Source organism: Natator depressus, chromosome 1 (genome assembly GCF_965152275.1).
Source record: "Natator depressus isolate rNatDep1 chromosome 1, rNatDep2.hap1, whole genome shotgun sequence".
Lineage (NCBI taxonomy): Eukaryota > Metazoa > Chordata > Testudines > Cheloniidae > Natator > Natator depressus.
In genome coordinates this window covers 39,613,173-39,638,885 of record NC_134234.1, presented here as the reverse complement: position 1 = coordinate 39,638,885, position 25,713 = coordinate 39,613,173, and the positions used below count along the sequence as shown (strand labels likewise).

The window sequence follows — 25,713 nt, the reverse complement described above, 5'->3', positions numbered from 1 at the left end:
ATCTCTAAGGTGCCACAGATACTCCTGTTCTTTTTGCTGATACAGACTAACATGGCTGCTACTCTGAAACATGTCATTATAAAATAAGTTATTTCTGTGGCTAATTATCCTTACTCGTTTTGTGCTCCCCACTATGCCTGCTCCCTTGATTTTCTTAGTATCCATACTGGCTATATTAATTCTTTGATTAGTGAATATTAATATTTCCTCTGGGGTTAAAAAGATACATGTTTGACTGGCATATTTTAATCAGACTGTTGGATCTTGGTGGTCCAGTAGTCCATATGATTGTTATTTTATTTCCCAGGGAGTTAAATCAGGCATTTTACTTATAAACATCTCAAATGTCTGTAGCCACCCTCCGCAGCACTATCTGCATCCGCCATCCACATTACTTCCCTCCTCTTTTTCTTTAGTACGTCGCATTTTTAAAAAAGATATTCTCTGGCTGGAATTGTGCTGCTGACGAGCCTAGATATTTGTCTAGCATAAAATTGAAAGAGTTCTATGTAAACAGCTACTTCACTGTGAAAATGTAGTTCCAATATAGTTCCAAACATAAGTGGCCTCTTAAACTGTTAGTACATGTGCTTCATGTAAAGATTTTTCTGTTAATTAGAAATGATTAAGCAACATTGATGTCTAAAATCTAAATATTCATGGATCCAGCCTAGCTAGCATGAGTGAGCTGCTTGTCAGATATTACTAATTTTTATTTGTTGGTAGATCGTCCATCTGGTTGTGACTGAAACTGTAAGGAAGCTGTTTTCAGTCATAGGTAAGAAGCTTTGCCTGTAAGTGTCCTCTGTCCGCAGTAAATAAATATTTCATGAGTAACTGCCACCTTTGTGTGCGAATCTTTTTCTGGTTCAGCACCTATTGTGCAATAGGAACTATGAAAATAAATAAATACTCATTGCTATCATGTCCTGTTTAAGTATCTTTTCAGTACTATCAGGCAAATACTTGGCTTAGAAATGAGTGGATGAGAAATGAGTTGGGAGCGTCAGTCACATTCTTCATATTCAAACGTCCACATTACAAAAAAATCATAAGTGGTACTGTTAATGTCAGTCTCAGCAGAGGTCAAGAATTAAAGGCGTGGAGAGTTAATTAACTAACCTATAAATGGTCCCTCCAGATTTTGCTTGTGTGCTAGCTGTGGGAGGAAGCTTGCCTGTTTACTGCCTGCATTTTTATTCTGTCTGTGGAAAAAATGAGAGCTTTGGTATTCAAAGTTCGCAATATATTATTTGTCAAGAATGCTAAAATTCATGTGAAATATTTTTTTGTGTAAGAAATATAGTAATGGTAACAAATGAATGATTCATAGACTCCAGGCCAGAAGGGACCATTATGATCATGTAGTCTGACATGATATGTATGTAATCACTTAGGGGGATAAAGTATATAACAGATAAGATACAATTTTAATCAATTTGAAGCAGAAACATTGAAAGGAAGAAGAGAACTGAGTATAATATGAAGCAGTAGTTTTATGTCCTCTATTTTTGATGCAATTTAGACTTCAGACTCCTAGAATTTACTGCATTATCTGTAACTGTTCTGCATCTGAACCTGTTTGGAATAACCAGTGCTGTTCCAAGTAATACAAATATTTTTGATCTAGTGTTGGGGAATGTGATTTTTTCACTTTTCAAAGTACAATATTTAGAGATCAGAAATCTAATTTATAAGAGAATTACAATGGTATATCAACATGTAAATTATTACAATAATCACATTAACAGATGTTCATATTTTAAGTATTTTGATTTACAGTAATGAAAGTGCTGTACAATTTAACTTCATGTTGGCATGAGCTGTGAATATGTAGAACCTTTATAATGTCGGTTTACTGTTGCCTTACGTCCATCTGATGTCTCTGGTTTTCTGTTCGCATTTTTGCGTTAATACAATTTCAGCACAATTAACTGATATACACTGTGTGCAGTGTACATACATCCTACCTACCCATAGCTTTGAATGCTAATGCACCAGTGTGGGATCAGTTTGTTAGAGCATTTATTTCAACCTTCCTACTAGGACTTACTGTACTAATAACTATGAGGTTTTTATTGCTAAACTTGCTTTCCTTTTTCCTTTGAACAATGTAAATGTTTTGTGGATGTTGAACCTATTGCACATGAGGATGGATAAAACATTGATTATTTAAAAAATCAGATTTGTATTTAAATTGGATTTTTTTAAATTTATACAGATTTTAAAAAGCCACCTATTTAAAATTAAATTTAAAGTTGACAACTTACGTTAAGGCTTAAACTTCTTATAATTTGGTATTTAAATTGAATACTAAAAATAATATTAAGCAGTACATGTTTGCTTCCATGTTTTAAAGAAAGACCACTGAACTCATTGCCTAAGCATCTGGAACCAGAGTTTTTCCAGTGCTAAAGCAGCGTTTGACAGCTGTAGCTTCTTCTGCAGAAGATTTTCTTCATTTATTCAATTAGTTCAGTTCAATGACTAGTTCATTCAAAGCTAAGAAATGAGTTGGGAGTTGAAAAAAGAAGGAAAGCTTGTTTTCAACTTCCAATCTCTGAATAGATATTAGGTGTGAAAGGATGAGATCTAGTGCTAAAATCTTGGACAGGGTGACCAGAAACAATCAGAAAAGGAGTACTTGTGGCACCTTAGAGACTAACCAGTGAGAAGTGAGCTGTAGCTCACGAAAGCTCATGCTCAAATAAATTGGTTAGTCTCTAAGGTGCCACAAGTACTCCTTTTCTTTTTGCAAATAGACTAACACGGCTGTTACTCTGAAACCAGAAACAATCAGTTCACTAACTAGGAACAAGATTTCCTTTTTAAATAAATCATTTAGTTTTAAAAGCACATCATGCTGTGATATACTTTCTGAAACTTTTCTCTTATGTAAGCAGCACATTTAAGGTAGCTTTATATATATAACTAGTTAATCACAATTAAAATGCTGTTTTTGTGCATTTTTAATTGAATTTGAATTTCTATCCAAATAGACCTTGACACAAAACAAGGTTAAAAATTAATCTAGTAAATAAGAAATGCATCATTCACCATTTTTCATCACAGTAAAAATTAAAAATCAGAGTAAATGTATGTTAAGATGTATAATTGCTTAGACAATAAATATACATATAGTGTACTCTCCTGATTAGCAAACAGAAGCACTAACTGTAGTGTAAAGGCTATATTTAATAGCAAATAAACATGTTTTAATGGTCCCTAACCAGGGAGAAGGAACCTTTCTTTAGGAAAATAAACATACCAGTGCAAAAGCTTATTTAAGTCAATGATTTTATATTGTAATTTGGGGAATTCAGATCTATAATCACAAACTACAGTTTGAGTGTAGTCACTTTCACCTTTAGAACTGAGAAAATAATTGAAGATGCTGTGTGGACTAGGATGATCCACTGCATAAAACTAGTCTATATAAAATATATTTGTGGGGGAATAGTAAACTTTCATAGTTTGTGGGGGTTTATGAGATGCCACTGGCCATGTGCTGTAGACTTGGCTCTTTCATTTTGTTTTATTGGGAAATACCACTTTACATTGCAATGGGATTTTTCATTATAAAAAGAGTTAACCAACTGGTGTACGAAGAGAGTTGAAATCAAGAGGTCCAGTGACCATTCTTAAGTCCGAAAATGAACCAGTTGGGTAAAATTGCAACTAATTATGTCAACATCTCAGGCAGTACAATGTCATCTATAGTAATAAAAGCATGCTTTGAGATGAGGAAAAAATCACAGCAATGTCAGAAGTCAGAAAACAATTGAATTTAAGTGATGTTTGCACTTACTGAATATTGTGATTCATTTATATTCAGTGTTTCTAGTCTAAGACTAGATGAGGATTTTTCATATTTTTTCCCTCATGGCATCATTATGGAGCAGAGCTAAGGTTGTTTGGGTGTCTTAACTGTGCAATTGTGTGCTTTAATATGTTGGATTTCTTTAAAGTTTAATCTTAACTCTGACTTTCCAGGGTTTGTAACACTTGCTTTAGGATGATTACAGCACTCTTGTACCCTTTTACCCTTAAATTACTGATATGTGATCATAATCTTAGACCCCAATCCTGTAAACACTTAGACTATGCTTAACTTTACTATAGTAGGAAAGTTTTGCATATGTGTGTTTGCAGAATCAGGGTCTTAATGTAGATCTTACATCTGGGAGTAATTATATATTCATATATATAATTACGTCTAGACCTTGGAAGGAAGGAAGAATTATAACGAATACATTTTAGAAACCTGAATATTACTTAAAAAGCTTTTTCATAACATCTCTCTCAAAAATTGGATATTTTGGGGACTTTCTAAGGCAACAGAATCAAGTGGTGTATCCCATTTGAAAGTTATCTATCTTTTCCCAGTGATACTAAGTTTTTGTGACATATCAGAGCCTTAAATCAGTATAACAGGATGGTGGGGAGGGAGACTTACACGTTTTGGGGGAAGGACAGAATTTTTTGGAAAGCTGGCTTCAAAAATAAAAATGGTATCTGTTATGCAGGAAGGCAGCGTGGCCTAGTGGATAGAGCATGGGACTCAGGAGACCTGGGTTTTGTTACCAGCTCAACCACTGGCTTGCTAGTCACCTTGGGCAAGTCATTTCCTGTCTTCATGCCTCAGTTTTCCCATCTGTAAAATGGGGTACTGCTACTGTGACCTCATCTGTAAAGTGCTCTGAGATCTACTGATGAAAATCACTATATAATTGCTAGGTTGTTTATTATATAATTCAGAGGATTGGAATAGTAAACCCGGCAGCATTTGATTAGTGGGCAGCTGAAGAAGAGGAGTTCAAAGTGCACGGTAAATACAGTTTTATCATATGGTCCTGCAGGATATCACCCCCACCTATGTATTCTCTGTGTGTATCTGTGTTATACCTTGTGTGAGTATATGTATATTTTATTTTAACCTGTTAATTGAGGTTAAAAAGGGGTTGTGAGAGGCTTTGGTGTGCTGTAATCCCTAAAAGTCAATACTTCAACTTCATTATAAGGGTTCTGAACTATAGTTATGCTAATGAACTCCCAAACGTTGTACGTTTGCACAATAATTGAGCTATAGAATATATTATGGCAATTCTAATTAAAAGTAGTAGGTGATATCTCTTCACTGCCTCATGGAATGCTTAGGGATATTCATGTGAAAAAAGCACCATTGCGAAATTTAATTTGACTTAGAATTTTTTCAGTTTCTTTATCTCCCCCTCATTCCGTTAAAAAAATTTGGAAGTCAAAAATTAAAAAAGCAAGCAAACAAAAGAACCCCACTCCAAACTAAGCTGATCCATCTCTTCATAAACTTCATCTGTGTAAAATTTTTCAAAATTTTAGAACGTTTATTTACATAAGTACAAATGCATTTAATGTACACAGAATAAATAAATATATGTACCATATGCTATGGTGATCGGCTCTTTTAGGCTTTAATTAAGCCGTTCTTCAGATATGAAGAAGGAAACTAGTTAGTCAAAGGGTATTACTCATTCCAGGGCAAAATGAGGCAACTCTAGAGATTTCTCAGATCATCTTTTCACTGAAATTTTTTTTGGCAACAAACAGACCCACCTAGGTGGAAATTTCATGAACGCTTGAAAAGACAGTCAACTTATTTTTCATAATTCTAATGAATTTGTACTTTATTTTAATATTACGTGGTGCTGAAACATTACATAAACCACAAGTTGTATACTTAATAAAAATTATGTTGGTTTCCTGGTTTGGCAAATGATGAGGATTATAATTAGTAAACCAAATACCTAGCAAATAAGAGTCAAATTGGTCACAAAGCTAGTAGGGTATGACCATTGTCAGTGCTTCTGATGCTTTTGTATCTTGTGAAGTTAACGCTACTACTTTCTTCATGGATGTTAGTGAAATGCGTAAAGAATCGTGACATATAAGGGAGAGATGAAGAGACAGCCTGGGACCATGCTATAAGTCAAAGGGCTGAGTTCAGAACATGTGAAACTGGACACGTATGTTCTATAGAAAAGTGGAATGTTAATGCCATTTTAGAGAACTCTTCACTTCTTTATAGAAACAGACACTGCACAGCAGAAGTGCTCCTTGGAATTCTACCCACCTCTGCGATAGCACTGATATCATGGTGGAAGCTGTGATTGGTGACTTCCAGAACAACAAGAAGAAATACGTTTATAAAATTGCTTTGGCAGAAAAATTCCTCCTTCAGAGTTATAGGTTTGGAAAAACTAAGGTATACTCTTTTAATTCTCCCATTCCTATAATACTCGAGTTTCTGCCAATAACAAGTAATGTGACATCATTCTCAGTAAGGGATAGACTCAGTTAAATAGGAAATATAAATTGAACTGATTACCACATCCCAGTTATACAAAAATGTAGATAAATGGAATGTGGCAACAGACAGCTCTCATGGGTTTAAAATTCCTTATAAATTATTTTAAGGCAAAAGCCATTAAGCTAGTATTACCAGATTTATCAACTCTTTAAGTTTTAAAAACACCTCATTCAAGTAAAGAAATGGAGCCAGACTGGATGAATGTTCCTCACTAGATACATTTCTCAAGTCTTCCAATAAAAAAGTGAGGTCAGAATTAGGAGTAAAAGACTCCTTGCCTTTCATTCTCCAAAACACAATCCTAGATTGTGTTTTGACATCTATATTTGTTACAGTTTTAGTTTATATAAAATCTTGGTGGTGATAGGGCTTTTTCTGGTCATTTGCTGTTACAAGATTTTATACTGCCTTCACAAGAGAGAGAGCAGAAATAGGACTTAAGTAGTAATTAAGAGTAAACCTGTTAAAGGTGAGCAGGAATATGAATGTAGAGTGAAGGAAGCAATAAAGCTCATTGAAAGATTTGCTATTTTAGCACCACTCAGGGAGAGACTGATGTCACAAGAACAAACCATGCTGTAATCTTGATAACAGCTTTATGTTCTATTCACTTTCCAAACAAACCAACTTATCAAGTTAAACAAGGCTGTATATTTCATTTGCTCTAACAGTTCTCTTATGACTCAGCCTGAGATAAACTTCTGAATTGAAAACTCCGTGTGCCCTCACAGTAGAGAAGTTTTCAAGATGGATGGCAGTGCATGCTAAATTGTACTAGAATCAAACATAAGATTGGAGAGCATTCCTCGTTTTGCATGATGGCAGTATACAGTGAAGGTTAGAAAAAGGTAGCTTTTAAGCTCTCACTTAACTGTCAGTTCCACATGCTGCTTCATATATATGTTTATTTTAAACGTATAGTTGATGCTTTTTTGAGTAGTGCCCCTGTATGTGCTCCACTTCAGGTGCACCTGAGCCCTATGCCTTTGATTGAAAATTTTTGGTAGTAGTGCCTGTGCTGCCTGCTCATTTACACCCCACACATTCTCATGCCTGGTGCTGAGGCTATATGGGGCTGTGTAGGCAAACTGCCCTCAGTTCCTTCAGAGCTCCCTTTGGCATCTACTGTGTGCCTGTTCTCTAATATTTAGCTTTTTCTCACTTAGTTACCTTATAGTGATAGTTGTTGGAACAACTGTTCCCTCAGGGATTTTTTTCCTTAAAAAAGCCAAACGTTTTATTCACAGAGACAGTTATATAGTTTGGAGATTTCCCCTTCCAGGGGTTACATTTTCATTAGTTTTTCTTGGGACAGCTGGGCTCCCATTCAAGAGATGCCTCTACTATTGTGTGGCTATTCCAATAAGTGATGGACATTCTTAGTGCCTCTGCTGTCTGGATGATATTCATATCCCTAATAAGTGCAGGATCTGCACTTTCTTCAAAGATAGATTTTAAAAAATAGAGAAAGTAAGTATCAGCTCCTAATGATGGAGAAAGCTTTAGGTCCTGTGTCGGATGTAGGAGCGGAGGATCCACTCCTCCACCCACCAATACATTTAACTCCCAGTATAGGTAGTGCCCCGTTCACATCAATGTCTGAGTCACTGGAGACTGGTAGAGAGGTAGGCAGCACTGTGGCACAGAGTACATCTATGGTCCTTATTTACATCTGGCTCTGAGCAGGAGGAGGAAAGGAATAAATCTCATGGGCAAATATGGCTATTTAAATTACAACAAATTATTCTTTAATGAGCGCCTGCCAGAAGAACATCAAGAGCAATTTAAGTCCATTATACAAGGGGGTCAGCTCCTGGCATCACTCCAGGCCCCCTTGGATGGGGCACATAAGACAGCACAGTCTAACTCCACTGCAGTGGTTATGAGAAGAGCATAATATATGGCTATAGCTGTCGGGCTTTCCAAGAGAGGTTCATAGTACTGTCATAGACCTCCCCTTTGACCGTCGCAGTCTCTTTGCAGACTTGATGGATGCCTCTCTCCACATTTTAAAAGACTCAAGAGCCACACTGTGATCACTAGGGATTTAAAGATCTGTAAATAAAAGATTTAGTAGGTCTGGTACTGCACAAGGAGCATACCAAGCCCTGTATTCAATATACCATAGACCAGGAATATTCAGTTATTTTTTGTCAAGGTTCAAATTTCTTGGTGAAGTTATAGTCAAAGTCCAGTCTGCAGAGAAAATAATAAAAATGTTGGGGTCTATACAAACGCATCTGGCAGTCTGTATTTGGTCCGTGGTCCGCCTGCTTGACTACCTCTGCCCTAGACCCTTTGAACCCCCAGCCAAGAGATGAAGATCAGATGTTTTGTCCACCAAATGACAGTTTTGATGGCTTGGTTGAGAGTCTCAATCATCCAATCAACAGAATAGAGGGTGGAAGCCAATTTTAGACTTCAGGTCTCTTGACAAATATGTAAAGCAACAAAAAATCAGGACGGTGACTCTGGCAGCAATAATTCCTTCATTAGAAGTAGGAGATTGGTTTGCAACTTTCAGCCTACAAGAAACATATTGTCATGTCTCTATTCACCCTTTTCGTTTTCTAATAACAAACACTGCCAATACAGGGTGCTCCCTTTAGGCTTATCTTCAGCACCAAGGATATTTTCAAAGATTCTGGCAGTAGTTGCTGCTCACCTACGGCATACTCATTCTGCCATCTTAGACAATTGGTTGATCAGGAGCGGATCATATCAGGAAGTGTTGATGTCAGTAAAGATCATGTGTTCCCAGTTTCACAGCCAGGACCTTGAGGGGGGAGGGATAGCTCAGTGGTTTGAGCATTGGCCTGCTAAACCCAGGGTTGTGAGTTCAATCCTTGAGGGGGCCATTTAGGGAACTGGGGCAAAAATTGGGGATTGGTCCTGCTTTGAGCAGGGGGTTGGGCTAGATGACCTCCTGAGGTCCCTTCCAAACCTGATATTCTATGAAATCAACCTTGAAAAGTCCATTTTGACTCCACTACCATGTCTAGATTTCATAGGAACTTTCTTGGATGCGGTGACAGGCAGAGCATATCTACCATTGAGCAGATTTCTCACATCTCAAAGATTCAGCATATTCCTCAAGTAACAGAAAGAGATTGACTTCAACTGCTGGGACACATCAGCTTGTGTCACTGTAGTGCAGCATGCCTGATTCGACCTCCAAAGTCGACAGGGATAGTTTCAGTTTGCAAACCAAGCAAACACAGTCTAGTCAGGTTACTGTCTGTTCTCCAGTGGGTTCTGCAATCAGTTGGTATAAAGACCAGACCAAAACCTGTGTAGGTGTTCCGCTCTTGCAAATTCCCCTTACTGGAGTGATAATATCAGATGCGTCACTTTTGGGTTGGGTGGGCACATCCGGGACCTCATAAAGTATAAGGAAAGGGACATTATAAGAACAGCTTCTCCACATCAGTCTTTTGGAATTGAGAGCCATCAAAAATGCTTCCTTATGCTTTCTATCGCTAATCAATTTGAAGTCAGTAAAGATAATGACAGACAGGAATTCATGTATTATGTCAGTTGTCAAGGAGGTGCACTTTTCCCAGCAGTCTGTGCGGTAGCAGTAGAACTCTGGAACTGGTGCATAGCCAGCAACACAGTCATCTCAGCTTCTTACTTCCCAGGTATTCAGAACACCATGGCAGATGACCTCAGCATACATTTCTTTCTATATTACGAATGGGAATTGAAGAGTCCTCCGCAAGATAGTCTTACCCTGGGGGTTCCCGCAGGTCAGTCTGTTTGCCATAGCAGCCAATAGAAAATGCATCAGGCATTGCTCCATGAGAGGGCTCGATCCTCAATGCATTGGAGGCATGTTCCTCATCTCATAGACAAAAGGACTTCTCGGTCCATATCTACTGATACCATTATTATTAAAGGTTCTCAGCAAGATCGAGCCAGAGTCATACTGATCACACTAATGTGACCAAGACAGGTCTGGTATCCCTATTTGATCAGATTCACTTCTTGCCCTTTGTGGAGGCTATTGGTCAGTCCTTATCTAATGACCCACGATGCCAGTCCATCACTTCACCCCAACCTGAAGATCTTGAGGCTACAAGCATGGTTCCCCAGTGGTTCTCAGTAATAGCGATACCCTGTTTGTCAGAGGTACAACATGTTTTATTAAATAGTAGAAAAGAATCTACAAGAAATAACTTTAGAAAATGGAAACAATATTATCTTTGGTGTAACATTCACCAGATGTTGCCAACTCGCTCTCCTCTTCCCAGGGTATTGAATTCCCTATTGGAACTGAAAACATTGGGTCTTTCTCTAAATTCCATAACTTTTCACATATCCATAGGGGTTTTTTCACTCTTCACTTACCCAGCTATGGCAAGATCTCTAAGGGATTTATTGAATATCTCCCCTACTCCAAGCTGGGACTTGAACCCAGTACTTACTTGCCTTATGAAACACCCTTTTGAGCCACTGACTACATCTTCTTTGGTAAATTGATCAACAAAGACAATCTTCCTGATAGTAATAACTTCTGCCTGAAGGGTGAGAAAATTGGGGGCCTTAATGGCAGACACAACATTTACAGTATTCACCAGAGAGAAAGTATCAGTACAGGCACTTCCAAGGTTTTTTTTACCTACAGTGTCCTCCGAATTTTATATTAATCAAACCATTCCTCTCCCAGATTTTCCCCCCAAAACCGCACTGGACTACTCAGGAAACTATATTTGATAGCCTAGATGTCATGAGGGCGTTAGCCTTCTACATAGTTAGGACCAAACCATTTAGAAGATCCCTTAGACTATTTATATCCATTGCAGACAAAAACAAGGATTCAGTAACTTCAAAACAGGTTATCAAAATTGATCTCCGGTTGTATTAAGATTTGTTGTGACAGAAGTCATGTTCAACGCCGTTCGAGAGTGGTAGCACGTTCCACAAAAGCACTATCTACATCTATAGCCTTACTTAAGGATGTACCAGTTGCAGACATCTGTAGGGTGGCAACTTGGTCATCTGATCATATTTTGTTTAATCATTATGCTTTGGTACCTGCAGCAAGATCAGATGCTGTTGTAGGCAATACAGTTCTCTCTTCGTGTTGGACTCTGCTCCGAACCTGCCACCTCCTTTAATGGGGGTACTGCTCACAAGTCACCTGAAGTGGAGAACCCCCAGAGACACTACTTGATGAAGGAGAAATTCTGAGGACACCTTAGGTAAAAATCTTGGACGCTTTCTCACCTTGTACAATAGCTGGAGTTTGAGATGTTTGGTGCTACACTACCCGCCCTCCTTCCCCTCTGTTTTGGAGTCTCTGTTATGGGTCTTGGTGGTGGAGAAGGAACTGAAGGTGGCTTACCTGTGCAGCCCCATAGAATCTTGGCACAGGGCACAAGGATTTGTGGGGTACACATGCACGCTGAACGGGCACTGCTACCAGAAATCTCTGATCAAAGGTGCAGGGCACAAGCGAACCTGAAGTGGAGCACCAACAAGGGGACATATCTCAAAGAACTCCAGTTATTGCTCAAGATGAGTAACCGCTCCCTCCTTCCTCTGCTATGTGGCTGGTACAGGTGTGAGCTATATAATTGATTTGACACACTAATACTTGAGTGTTATATTAAGAACTTCTTATATTTTGAAAGTGAAATTTTGTTGAATGCTATATACAGTACCAAATAATGCTTACAACAGTTCTATACCTTTTGCGTGAAATATTTCAGTCTGGGTAACAGTTTTACGAATAATAGTTTAATCTTTAAACTGGTATCAGCTGATCTGCACTTGGGTGGGAAGAGGGGAAACCATGTATTTTTGCCTCTTTCAGACCATAAATCAAGGGCTAGTGCTGGGGAAGGTTGTTTTGCCATGAAAGCACTTGACTTGGTCTGCCAAGGCATATTTAGGCATGGTAAGTTGCTGTTGGTTGAAGGATGATTTTGTGGTGAATGGCATTAGACTGGGAGTCAAGAGACTTCTGTTCCCAGTTCTACCACTGACTTGCTGGTTAATCTTGGGAAAATCAGTCCTTTTGCTTCAGCTTTTGCCAGCTGTAAAATGGGGATAAAACTTCCACTTCGCTGTGTTGAGCCTTTTTTCATAGACTGATAGCTTTTAAGGTGAGAATGGGCCATTATGGTTCTAGAATTTCATCAAGCCCAGTAATTTGTGCTTGAACTAGAGTGTATCTTTTAGAAAGTCATCAAACATGTCTGTAAAATGCATTGAGATGCATAATAATGTTACTAATATTACTGCTTTTCTATTATTATCAGAACTTAAACTCACTTTATTGCTATTGGTGTGCTTTTCAGTCCTCAGTTAGGACTTGATATTAGTGATTATGTCTCAAACTCCAGAAACTAAAAACTAAGGGTCAGATTTTTAAAGATGGATTTCAAAAGTTATTCCTAATTTATAGTTAACAGTTTACACCTATTTTAAAAATATTTCTAAAATAGTGTGAACATTGATTTCTGGTTCTAAAGATAGTGGCAATTCTATCAGAATTGGTATAGGAAAAAAAGCAAGATGAGAAACTGTTGTGATGTTACTCTGATAGCTCACAACTTGCCAGGCTGTAAATGGATGTGGCATAATAGTAAATTTGAGAACCAGCCTCTTCTTTCTAATGTTACGTGGGGTATTAAATTCTAGCCCTAATATTTCACAAGATATCCAGACTTAACTTTATCACTTGTTCCTTGCTTTTAGTAGTGCTGTTTAGATGGTGGTCCAAGGCTGAGTATCAGTTGTCCCAGATTTTGTACTAGTGCAGTTTTTGTCCCCGGGAAGTCTTAGTGCAAACACATGCCTCCATCCCAACAAAATATGTATGTTCACTATTTATTTGAAACATCTATATTTAATTTTTTCTGTTTTTTTATAAACTGTCGGGTAAGTCACATCTAGGTAGACCTATAAGATGTAAAGCATTTGTGGCGTATGCTACCATTTATTAAAGATGCTTGTGTATTTTTTGTGGCTATCTTGAAATAGTGGCTTAGTTCCTTGTTTCAGATCAAATTTAGAATTTTTTTTCTTTCAAGATTATAGTAGAAGCTTTAAATAGTTACTGTGTGCTTATATCATGATAAAGAAATTCTTATGAAATGGAAGAGACTGCATACGCTAGTGAAGGGAGTACAGGACTTCACTGCAATAAAAATAATTTATTTCAAAATATAGGTCAACTGAGATACGTAAAATAAAATTTGGTCTAATTTTTTGACCTGTGTGAATTGATATAAATTATACACCTGCTGCTAAATTTGTTTCCCTTTGCTTGTTCTCCTTTTCATGCATATATGTATGTATTCTCAGTATCTCTATAGATATTTTAATTTTAAATTAAGGATTTAAAAGATGGGGGTTCTTTGAATAAAACTTCTTGAAATTGTTGATCTTTACAAAGACATGCAACATAGCCCTTCCTTGCCCTTCCCCCAGAACATTCATGTCATGGTTTAAGAAGTTGTAGCCCTACAAAGACTTTTCAAATCTGCTGTCATTATTTGGAAGAGGATATTAGAATACTTGATACCTGCTGCAAAATGACAGGTAAGAAAAAATACACAGGAGGGAATGGGAAGCATTGAGTTTATTTGTATAAAGCAGGAATATTAAAATATTCTGAAAATTATTTTACTATTTTAACATAAGACATGCATTTAAATAACTTAAATATTGCATACTTGGAAATGCTGACCTGATTTATGACGTACAGATAAACTCAGATTATCTGTAACTCAGATTATCCAAAATTCAGAAATATCCCCTGAATTATAATTTTGTTTTCCCAAATTTTATAGTTTGCTGAAATTCATATATGTCCTCTTAGCAGTTAAGATACCCAGGGTTCAGCTACACTTAAATACTTTCTGTATGCTGGAAAACTTGTTCTTGTTTTGTAAATTTTACATAGTGTTACTAAAGTGTAAATATAAGCACACCTTCTCCTAGACTTTGTCTACACACAAATCTTGCACTAGTTTAACTAAAATCAGTTTTAAAATTCCTGTAAACAGCAGGTACAAAACTTTTCATGGAATGACTTAAATCTGTTTACCAACTAGCTTATATCAATATGGTTTAATTTGATAAGGGATTGTTTTACATTATAATGTAGAAATCAGTTATAGGTCAAGTTTGCTGTTTGTACAGTGCCTAACAGTGGAGTCCTGGCCATGACTAGGGCTCCTAGGAGGTATGATAATACAAATAATTAATAATTTAAATAGATCCATGTTTGTGCTAGTTTAACTAAATCTATTTCAAAACAGACTTTAGGTATATCAGTGCAAGTTCTGTTTGTAGATCACACTTTAATCTACGTTTCTGTAACTGGAAAAACTGTCATTCAGAATACTGTAGGAACGTAATTTTAAAAAAATCCTTAAATTTATAAATACAATTTTAAGACCATGATTGATTGCACTGACTTGAGGTCCTTTTCATCCTAAAATTTACTGATTTATTTTTCATTTGAATCTAATGTCACACCTACACCTCAGAATATTTGCAAGTGAGAGATTACCATGTTGGGGAGAAGGTTGTATATTCTCAGTCTCCCTCTTTGAGCAACTTTGTATTTCATAGCTATCTAATAATATAAAATATAATAATATGCTTGTGTACAGTTAGCAGTTAAGTGTAAAATTGATTGGTATTACTGCGTGTGACCTTCTTGAATGGAAAAAGCCTCCTTATTCCTTTCAAGATACCATTCTCACATTTATAGTGTGGAAATCATATCAAATGCCTTTTTAAAATTCCCTTTAAAAGTCCCCTTGTACATATGTAAAGTGTATAAAGAACTAGTGTAAATACACACAGCTGTTTTCTAATAATTCCAACAGATATTTGTAATGAATGCTTACAAAAATCACTTGGTGATACATCAAAGTACTTCACTGATACATATGTTAAATGAACAGTCTGACCACAAATTTTATTGACTCAGCAGAATAAACCAACAGTTCAGACTCATATCTGTCAGTCTTGAGATCTGGTAGATCCAGATTCAAAATGTACTCATTTAAGACCTGTTGTTTCATATACATTTATTTTAAAATATACCATTTCAGTGTTATTTATAGACAACTTAAAATCCATAAAGCTTTTTATAAATATTGTGTCTTGTATCATATCTTCATTACACATCACATGGCAAATGGAAATCTTTGTGATACAAACTGCATTGTCTTTGCTTTTTCACTGATCTATTAAAGTCAATTTTTTAACCATTTATTTTTGCTGGTCAGATCCAAAGCCCATTGAATACATTGGGAAGCTTTCCATTGACTTCAGTGGGCTTTAGATCAGGCTCTAAATTTAGGCAAAGTAGTTTTTGCTAACAATTGTAAGATGCAAGGTCTGACATCTAGAAACACCTGACTACAAGTAAACAAATTGTGGGATTTTCAGGAATTTTTTTTAATGTCCAAAAATCTACAGCGTGCTGTAAATTCCATTTTATCTTCAAATCTACATTTCAGTTGAATTATGTTGCGTAAAGCTCTGCAGCTGCTGTGTTTCAGGTTTCATAAATATTTTCAAATAAGTCCAAATATTCTTCAGAAAGTAATTGCTTTAAATCCTAGCATGAATAAAATATGATCTAATAAAAGGCTAAATATAGTGAATGAAATCTTTCTCTTGAGCATGCTGTCTTTTATCCCCACTGACATTTGCTTTAACATTATTAAATCTCCCATTTTTTCTTATGATTAAAAGTTCCTCTGGAAAGAAAATAGTACTGTATTCACATTTTCTCATTCCTTTCAAGAATGATAATTTTGCAGATATCTCCTAATCTGTAAACTGAAAGCTGTAAAATAGATGGAAAATGTCTTTTCAATTTGTAAGCCCTTCTCTGCCAATAAAAATGATTGTTTTTGTTTGGCATCAGTTAACGCAGTATTTACCCTTGATATATACAACAGTTTAATTTTGGTCTGTACTGTGTAATAAAGTTTTAATTATTCCTTCGCATATCCCGCCTTCTCTCAGCTATCTGCTGATATACATTTGTTGTTCTTAAGGAACAAATTATGCTTGTTTTATTGACAGTAATGCACCAGTTTGTTTTAGTAGGGTCTATACTCTTGTTTAAGTTGAGCAGGATTCAGCCCTGAATGAATAAGAAATACTTAAGTAAAAGTGATAGCTAAGGGAAACAGAGTCATTGGTTGACAATTTTTAAAATGTATATCGTATTTTTTTATTGCTACTTCAACAACCAGTGTTGTTCTCTGTCACCTTTTGCCAAGAAGTCAAATGGACAAATGCAAATACGAATACAGCTGTGCGGAATATCTGGCTGAAGGTTTCTTTTGGATAACATCTGTTTCCCCAAATACATGATCACATGTCCTGAGTGCATCTCAAAAATAGAGTTCTTCCTTTCTCTATGGTGGATAGTGGGTATGCTGATCATAAAATGATTGCTTTTCCTGCTGGCTAAGTCAAAGTGCCATATGGCCCACTTCAGTGGAAGTCTGTTTGCTCTGTAGTTATATATCTTTAGGTAAATTTTATCTAGACACACAGTAAAGAGGTGGGTCAGGGTGGAAGGGGAGACCAGATATAAAAATTACCATTAACATTGTCATTTATGTTAAGAAAAAAGTAGGAAGCAACCTCAGCCTGTGCACTCAACCAAGCCAATGAAGCTGTGTAAAGAATTATGTCCAGAGAGAATGAGGGTACAGTACAAATGTTAAAACAGAAATACAAGACTCAGAAGGTGCTTGGCTGTAAGTGATAAGTGTGGTATAAAATCATAGATAGACTTCTGCTATGTATTTGGGATTTTAACTAAGAGATTCATACCAAAATTGTGTGTTAATTTTTAAGGAAATAATATATTTTAAAGAAGCTCTTAATTAAACTACACATACCAATATTTGCAAGTTATGTGCAACTCATGCTGCACTGAAGAGCTAATGCTTTCATTAGATTACTGAAGAGAATAACCTCCATGAGCCTTAGAAGGAAGTAATATTTTGCTACAGTAGTATACTTGCAAAGAGTCAAGAGTGTTTAGCTCTTATATTCATTCTACTCTCTTAACATAGAGCATATTTTTTGTGCCCTATAAGTGTTTAAATAATATTTAAATATTACTACTTATTGAGTAAGTAACCACATTCTGGGCTTAAAAACCAAAACCAAACCTCTTTAGCTGAATTAACATGATGAAACTTCCAGTTATTATACCAAAAAGTGATCTTTCCTCATCAGTGCACTCCATCTAGCTATTATAAATCTCTGAGCTCAGCTGTTGCCAGAATACTCCATTCAGTCCTCACTAAGAATAATTCCTTTGTAATTAAATTCTAGCTCACAGTTTGGGTTAGAGTGACAGGGAGGGGTCAGAGTTGAGAGGGCATAGCTCATTGTGGGGATTTGATTCTGATGAGAGTAGCCAGTCAGAGCACAAAGAGATATAATCATAGTTATCCCTGTGCTCTCACTAGCTGAGAAAATTCTATTTTAGTATTATACATGCTTTTTAATTAAAATAAGTGTAATAAAATACAGTTTGTGTAATCAATTTAATGATGGAAAAATACACTCTATAAAATATCACTTCTTACAAATTTGTTTATTAGCATTCAGATTTCTGAAAGCCACTGACACTAGTTTTGGTAAAAGGATACCTACCTATTTATTTTGCCCTTGTGGTTAATCCGGTTTTAGCTATCCTCACTTTTGGCCAAAGAGAACAGTTCTAAAGCAGGACTGACCAATATTGGCCCTTATATAGTAGGTGAACTGCTTCAGATGGAGATTGGCTATGATGGGGAAGGCAGATTGAGGACTCTTATCTGTTAGTGTGGTACATGAGAATGTGGAAGTTGTAAAGATCGCATTGCTTGTAATGAGTGTACAGGATGGTTTTGGAAGCTGGGAGGGTAGTAAAATTTGGAGGTTTGCTATGGCATCTTTTGGAGGCTGGTTCATATTGGGAAAGTTACTTTCATTTTGTCTTAGACATTTCACCCTTCCTCCTCCTTTCCTGTCACCTGTGTCTGAACCCCTCATGCTTCAGCCAGCCTTCACCTGCATCACTGGCCTCCGTAACTTGACCTTGTGGACCAGTTGAACCTGTGCTGACATACACAACATTTCTTTTTTAAATCAGACCCAGAGCCTTTCATGTATCAGATATATGTGACAGCTGCTTCTAACAGCTCTTTATTTCTGATCCTGCTGCATTTAACGTATTTTGGAGGATTTTAAAAATAATACCTGAATGTAAACATCTACAATGGAAGATCAACTGTGCATTCAGCCAAATTCTACAGTGGAAGTGGATAGTTTGGTAAACGTGAGCTGTCTTCATCTGGGACCAGTTGAGTTTTTCTTAGCGAGGATTTTTCTGGTTACGTTGCAGATAAAAAAAAACCTGGGATTTCACATGGAACTGGTCATATCTGAGGGTGCAGAGCAGTGTTTTAATATTCAAAAACCAAATCTTCTGTGATTGAATTTTGACCAGTGTTACTTACTAAACACCTGGAAATGTTGGGGCACCTGCTTATTGCAGCCCTGTCCCCTCGTCTGATAAAACTCAGTAGTGAGAAATGGGTACTTGTCAATTCCTCCTTATCTGAGAGTGGAGTTGGGACTGCTACATAACATGACACATACATGACACATAAATGGCTGATTATGAGAATCCAGAATAAGGGTCTATTACTAATTTGAATAGGATACATATATCCTGGGTGTGCATCCGATGAAGTGAGCTGTAGCTCACGAAAGCTTATGCTCAGATAAATTGGTTAGTCTCTAAGGTGCCACAAGTACTCCTTTTCTTTTTGCAAATACAGACTAACACGGCTGTTACTCTGAAACTTTAAGATTAAGGAGGTTTATGGAAAAGGACTAAGATTTGGTTGAGTGGAATGCAGGAGAGATTTGTTTGGTTGTTTCCAGAAGGAGAGAGAGGTTTTAAAGATTAAATGAGATAGGGAGGTTGACGAAACAGGATCGGAGGTGTGTGTTGGACAAGTGTTGAAATGGTCTTTTGAAGCTTGACCAGGAAGTTATGTGGGAGCCTAGTTCCAGCAGCTTTGTTCCTTCAGTAACTACTTCTAGGTGGCTAAGTAAGTGTATCAATGCTATCATTCACTGAGAATCTGATAAGAAGTTGAAGGGAGCTCATTGCAGGCTTTGGGTTCCTCAGGCTTTGTGGTGATGGGTAGTGGGAGGATCAGGTAGGAAACAGCAAAAAGAAAATCATAGTTACAGGCTAAAATGATTAATCTCTGTTTTATTAGCTTTGCTAGATATAGACATGGCTCACAAGGATCTTTGTCTTTACTTAAAGTTGTTGAATGGATTTCCCTACTGCACCACATTATTCCTTAGCTGAATTTTAGATACCTCACTAAAATGGTGTTGGAAGTGATGGCAAATAGTGGTGATGCTCACAGATTTTAATATCTGTCCAAATGACAATTCATCTAGATTGATCCAGGAGTTTGAGACAGTTATGGGAATTATCCCACATAGTTTTTGGTTCTATATGTATAGCAATATAACTAGCCACATTCTGGATCTAGTGTTTGGAGGTTGGAGATGTAATATTTATGTCCTTATGGGACAGCCATTACCTCCTGTGGTTTGAGGTTGGGGTTTTCCTTTATTCCATTGCGGGAAAGGGACATGATTTGATAGTCCATTCAAGGAGATCGATGAAACTGGATAGGTTTCATGGGCTCTGTGAGCATGTGTTGTGCAGACAATGGCATATGTGATAGAAGGCTCCTAAATGCTTTCTCCTATAGTTTTGTCCTTGCATGTCATCCTGGTTTTCAGATATCTTGCGATGGATGAAATGAGGGAGCACAGACAGTGTGAGTACTGAAAGTCCTGAGTGGAGACCAGCCACATATGATATAAATAATTTAAAAACACTTAATCCATGGATGTGCAGGCAAGAGTTCCTTTGCCTTAACTGTAGACCTGTTGTTACCTGAGGTTTTCAGAACCCACAGCAGTGGTAACTTCGCTGTTTCACTCGAGGTGATGTCAGGAATACATCAGTGGGAACACAGCCATTCCATCTGATGGTAATTGATACAAGTGTGCTCTTGTCTAAAACTGCAGTTTATTAGATTTAAGCATACACAGACATAAGCAATAGGTTTAGAACAGCCCAAATATTTACTTAAATTCTGGCATGATATTGAGTAATTAACAGCAGGTCCATGATGGCCATTCGCTTCCGCCTTGAGGAGTAAAGATGTCAGAAAAAAAGTCTCTCCTTGGATAGCTCCAGAGGACTGCTCTAAAATACATTACATTAGCTAATCTTTTATAACTAACTTTTACAAAACACATAGGTCATAGTGACCTCTACTGGGTCATCACTTTTCCACATTTCAGAAAACTATGTATCCAGTGGTGAGCTGGAGCCGGTTCGGATGAACCGGTTGTTAAATTTTGAAGCTGGTTTAGAATCGGTTGTTAAAGGGGGTGGGCAAACTCCGGCCCGCGGGCCACATCTGGCCCGCAGGACCGTCCTGCTGGCCCACCTGAGCTCCCGGCTGGGTAGGCTCCCCAGCTGAGAATCCCTTTTTAATTTTCACTCACCTGGCGGCGCTCCGAGTCTTCGGTGGCACTTCGGCAGCAGGCCCTTTATTCGCTCAGGGTCTTCGGCAGCAGCTACTTCAGTGCCACTGAAGACCCGGAGCCACTGAAGGACCCTCCCCCGAAGTGCCGCCAAAGACCCTGAGCGACTGAAGGAACCGGTTCTTCAGATTTTGGCAGCTCATCACTGTATGTATCAACAAACATTCCTAGCAATCTTAGTCATGATAAACTTTCTATATCGAAGGCGTCCAGATTCAAGGCTTTTTGTCCACGTATTTTATTTCAGTCTCAGTTTTAATAACTTTTCTCTCCTTCTCCCCTTCTGATTACAGAACCTGCCAGCATACAGCTAGCATTTGACCTTGCCTTCAAAAGCTTGCTTATTCCAATTAACCCTCAACTAGATGGGTTCTATTTTATTAATTCACCGTGGCTGAATGTGCATAATATGGTTGCAATTAGTTTAATCACATTCTGGGGTCCACACACCCCTCAAATCCAGGGCAACACTGCAAAGTCTCTCTCAGCCAAATTCTACAGTGGAAGTGGATAGTTTGGTAAACGTGAGCTGTCTTCATCTGGGACCAGTTGAGTTTTTCTTAGCGAGGATTTTTCTGGTTACGTTGCAGATAAAAAAAAAAACCTGGATTTCACATGGAACTGGTCATATCTGAGGGTGCAGAGCAGTGTTTTAATATTCAAAAACCAAATCTTCTGTGATTGAATTTTGACCAGTGTTACTTACTAAACACCTGGAAATGTTGGGGCACCTGCTTATTGCAGCCCTGTCCCCTCGTCTGATAAAACTCAGTAGTGAGAAATGGGTACTTTGTTAGTGGCGATTGTCAGTTCCTCCTTATCTGAGAGTGGAGTTGGGACTGCTACATAGAAAGGAAATCAAGTTTTGACTTTGATAATCTCACCCAGGGTGCAATTGAATCTCCCATGTATGAAAAAATTTACAGAAGGTGGCGGTGAAGCAGAATAGCAATATTTCCAGTATCAGAAGGGTAGCTGTGTTAGTCTGTATCCACAAAAACAACAAGGAGTCTGGTGGCACCTTAAAGACTAACAGATTTATTTGGGCATAACCCTGGTCAGTCTGGGTTTAGACCTGGATGTGGGATAGAAACTGCACTAGTGGTGGTAGTTGGTATTCTTCTGGGTAGGGTATTAAAGGCATGCCCAGGCTGATTTTATTAGAGAGATGTATGTATATAGTCAACTTTTGATACACTTGATCATGAAATAGTGCTGCTAGAGCGGTAGTTCTTTGTAGTATGAGCCCTTTAGAAGTGTTAGTAAGAATATATGGGCTATAGTGTCTGCAGTAGGCAGAGGATACCCAGTTGAATAATTACATTATGGCTAGTCTCACTGGTGTAGTGGAATGGATGACCATATGTCTATGGAGAATGATGTGAATGAAGACTAGCTAGCTGAGGATCAGTCTAGATCACGCAGAAATAATTTTAGTGTAGAATAGGGGAAGCAATTGGAAAAATTGGCTAGAATTATATTAGCACTTCTGATTGGATGCAGCTATTATTTATGAATCATTTTTCAACTTCGGAGTCTTATTAGACCCAAAGCAGCTTGTGGATGATTATGTAGCAACTATATGTCGGCTGTACTTGGTATGGATATGTGACCTTTATTTTGTGTGTGGACCTGCTTTTGTAACTTCAGTTGAGTACTGTTGAAATGTATTGGGCCTCCACCTTGCAATTCAAGCAACTGAAGCTAGTCTAGAATGCTGCAGCCTGCTTATGTGGATATTTACTTTGGGAGTACATAACATAACAAGATATCCTAGGTGTCTGTCAGCTTCAGACTAGAACTCAAGGTGTTGGTAAATGATAGTTTTAAAAAGCCCTGGATGGTTTGAGTCTAGGTTACTTGGAGTACACCCATCTCCTTGTGTCATACTGCTGTAGTTGTAGTGAACACAGACCCTCAAATCAGTTCCTTCATGTAGAAAGGAGGGTTTCCTTAGGGCTTTTTAACTTCGGAACATGTGTTTCTCTCCCTCTGCCTCCCTGGTCTGTTAGTGCCATGATTTGAAAAAGACCTGAATACTCTGCAGTGTTTTGGGTTTTTTTTAAACCCTCAAGTGTTTGTGGAGAGAAGATGAGGGTTAAATGGGTCTTTTTTTTTTGTTTTTGTTTGTTTTTTGTAATTAAGTTTTTGGGCCAGATTGATTTGTGGGGGCAGTGGATTTAAGCGGTCTGAATTTTTGATGATTCTGGATGTTAAGTGTTCTAAGGGACATCCAGAGTTTGGGATGCATACCCCTGTTAGTTTTTAAAATAACTAATTACTTTGACTTTTTTGTGCTTTATAGTAACATTCATTGTAAAATATGAATTAGTACTTTTAACAGAAATAAAATTATAACTTGTATTATGAATTGCTCTTTAAAGTTGACTGCATTTATATTTAAAGTGAGCAAATCTTGTGTTTAAGCTGAATATATATTTATAAAGAATTTTAAACCACAAAACAAATGTCTTAAACTTGAATATTAAACTTTACAGTTTAATATTAAAGATCTGCATGGATTAAGTATATCATATTTAAATATATTAAAATATGATTCTGCTCCAAAATGTTCCTAAAAAATATGGTGGTTCCTTGGACTAGATGACCTTCTGGGGTCCCTTCCAACCCTGATATTCTATGATTGATTATGCCACATATTTGCTCCCTGTTTGCAATTCAGCAATATCTGCTGATTTTAGATAGTGTTTACTGCTTTGTATATCTGCTAGTTATATTCATTCTGTGGAGCTAGAGGGGAGGGAGCTGAATTCTATTCCTGCTTGCACACCATCAGCAGAATTATGTACAACATTGCAATACACTTGTGCAATTCCACTGAAGGCACTGGGATTGCACAGATGTTACTGAGGGCCTGCTTTGGCAGAATCTTTTACTAGTGGTAACATGAGAAGAAAAGAACCTAGTTTGATTCTCAGATCCTTCAGTGTGTTTGAGTGGGCAAAGGGAACTAATGTCATACACATTTTTCTTAGTAGAACTGCACTTTGAGCTGAAATGTTCATAGCAATATAATGACAAAGGAACTCATAATGACTGAAACACCAACTGGCTGTTAACTGACTGGTACAATAACAGATTTTAAAGATCTTAGTAATTAAGAGTAGGGAAAACTGCTTATAGTGGAGGGAATGGTTAGAGATGAAAATGAATTTGTGAGGAGGTAATTTCAATTTTGGTCACATGTCCTACAATAATTCTACCTTTAAAAAATTCATATGTTAGGGAAGGGAAGAGTTATTGTACTTTGAACAGTATAGGGCCCACTACCATGTAGATAATTGTTTTATTTTGCTTAAAATGCCCCAGATATTTGACTATAACTACATATTATTTTTTTTTCTAGGTTAAAATTAAAATGCTAAAATGCAGATGAAGATTGGTTTAAAAACAAAGTTCTACTCTGTCTTAAGAGTACAGAGGGTCAAGATCCTGAAGCTTTTTTTTTTTTTTTTTTTTACGTTCAGGTATGTATTTGCACATTTGGCTTTTTATTTAGTAATTACTTACAGTTATGAGACAGATGGATTTTTTTGTTTTTGCATTTAATTTGATGAAGGAATTTGTTCATACACTTCCACCAATACCTTTGAATCTTACCTTCAGGTAATAATTACTATATCCTTTGACACTTATAATTTCTATCAACCATTATGTTAACAGACTTTAGTCTTTTAAGATATTGTTGAATTTGTGTTTCCCTTTGCTTCGTCTGTGAGGAGAGGGCTTGAGTAACAGTATGTTGCTCTAATACATATACAGGACATATGAAAGGCTAGTGTTGTGGGACGCACAGTGTGTAAATGCATGTGTGGCACCAAGTTCTCCCACTTGGTCTAAAACTGAGGCTTTGTGTATATTACAGATTGCACCAATTTAACTAAAGGTGTGTTTTTAAAATTGATTTAAAGTGGTCCAAACTCCTATGTGGACACCTCAATTTAGCATAAATCAATTCATTAAACTAAATCCTTATAAGCCAGGTTTAGAGCATGCAGACTTGCACTGCTTTAACTATATTGATTTTTAAAAATCGGACTTTCGGTTAAACAGCTGCAACTTGTGATATAAACAAGGCCTAAATGGATTCTATGAGAACTTCATCCAGTCTAAAATGTGTCTAATCTCTGAAGATACTCAACAAACAAATGTTTGATTCACATATATATTGAAAGATAATTGGAGTTTTATCTGTTACGGCATCTCCCATAAAAATAGAACAGAGTATTCCAGATTTTTACCCCAAAAAATATATTATGGAGATGAGATAATTGTGATTGCTTGGATACAGTGTTGTTTGGTGTTTCATTACTTAAGGAATCTTAAGCAAGATTTGCAAAGGTTGAAATGATCAGTCAGGAGGAGTTCAGATAGATAATTATTTCTCTGTGTTTTTATACACTGCCTGTCACTGTGGGGTTAGAGAGCCTTCCCAGTGGTTTTGCCATCATCAGTAAATAGATAGGGAGAGGAGAATTAAGAATAGCCCAGTGCACCATGAATATGGGGTGCGGTGGAATACATAAGGGTAAAGGGTGAGGCTGATCAAGAATTTTAAAACCAGTATATTAAGGCTATGGACAAAAGGTGTGGATGAGAAACCGTAAAACTTGCGGAAAGTTGCATTGGCAGGGAATGGATCTAACAGATCCTTTCCATTTCTAGCTGCTGAGTCTGTTGGGATGGGATTTGTAAAGGGTAGGGAAGCT

The 25,713-nt window shown here is 37.2% G+C and overlaps 1 protein-coding gene across 1 annotated transcript in view; it reads left to right on the top strand.

Annotated features, from left to right (window-relative positions):
- PSPC1 (paraspeckle component 1) overlaps positions 1-24,448 on the top strand; it is an 83,962-nt gene extending 59,514 nt beyond the window's left edge. Inside the window, exon 7 of the mRNA XM_074957945.1 lies at positions 24,351-24,448. Coding sequence (XP_074814046.1) covers positions 24,351-24,380 — 30 coding nt within the window. The 3' untranslated portion in view covers positions 24,381-24,448. The remainder of the gene's footprint in view (positions 1-24,350) is intronic.
- Positions 24,449-25,713: the final 1,265 nt, after the last annotated feature.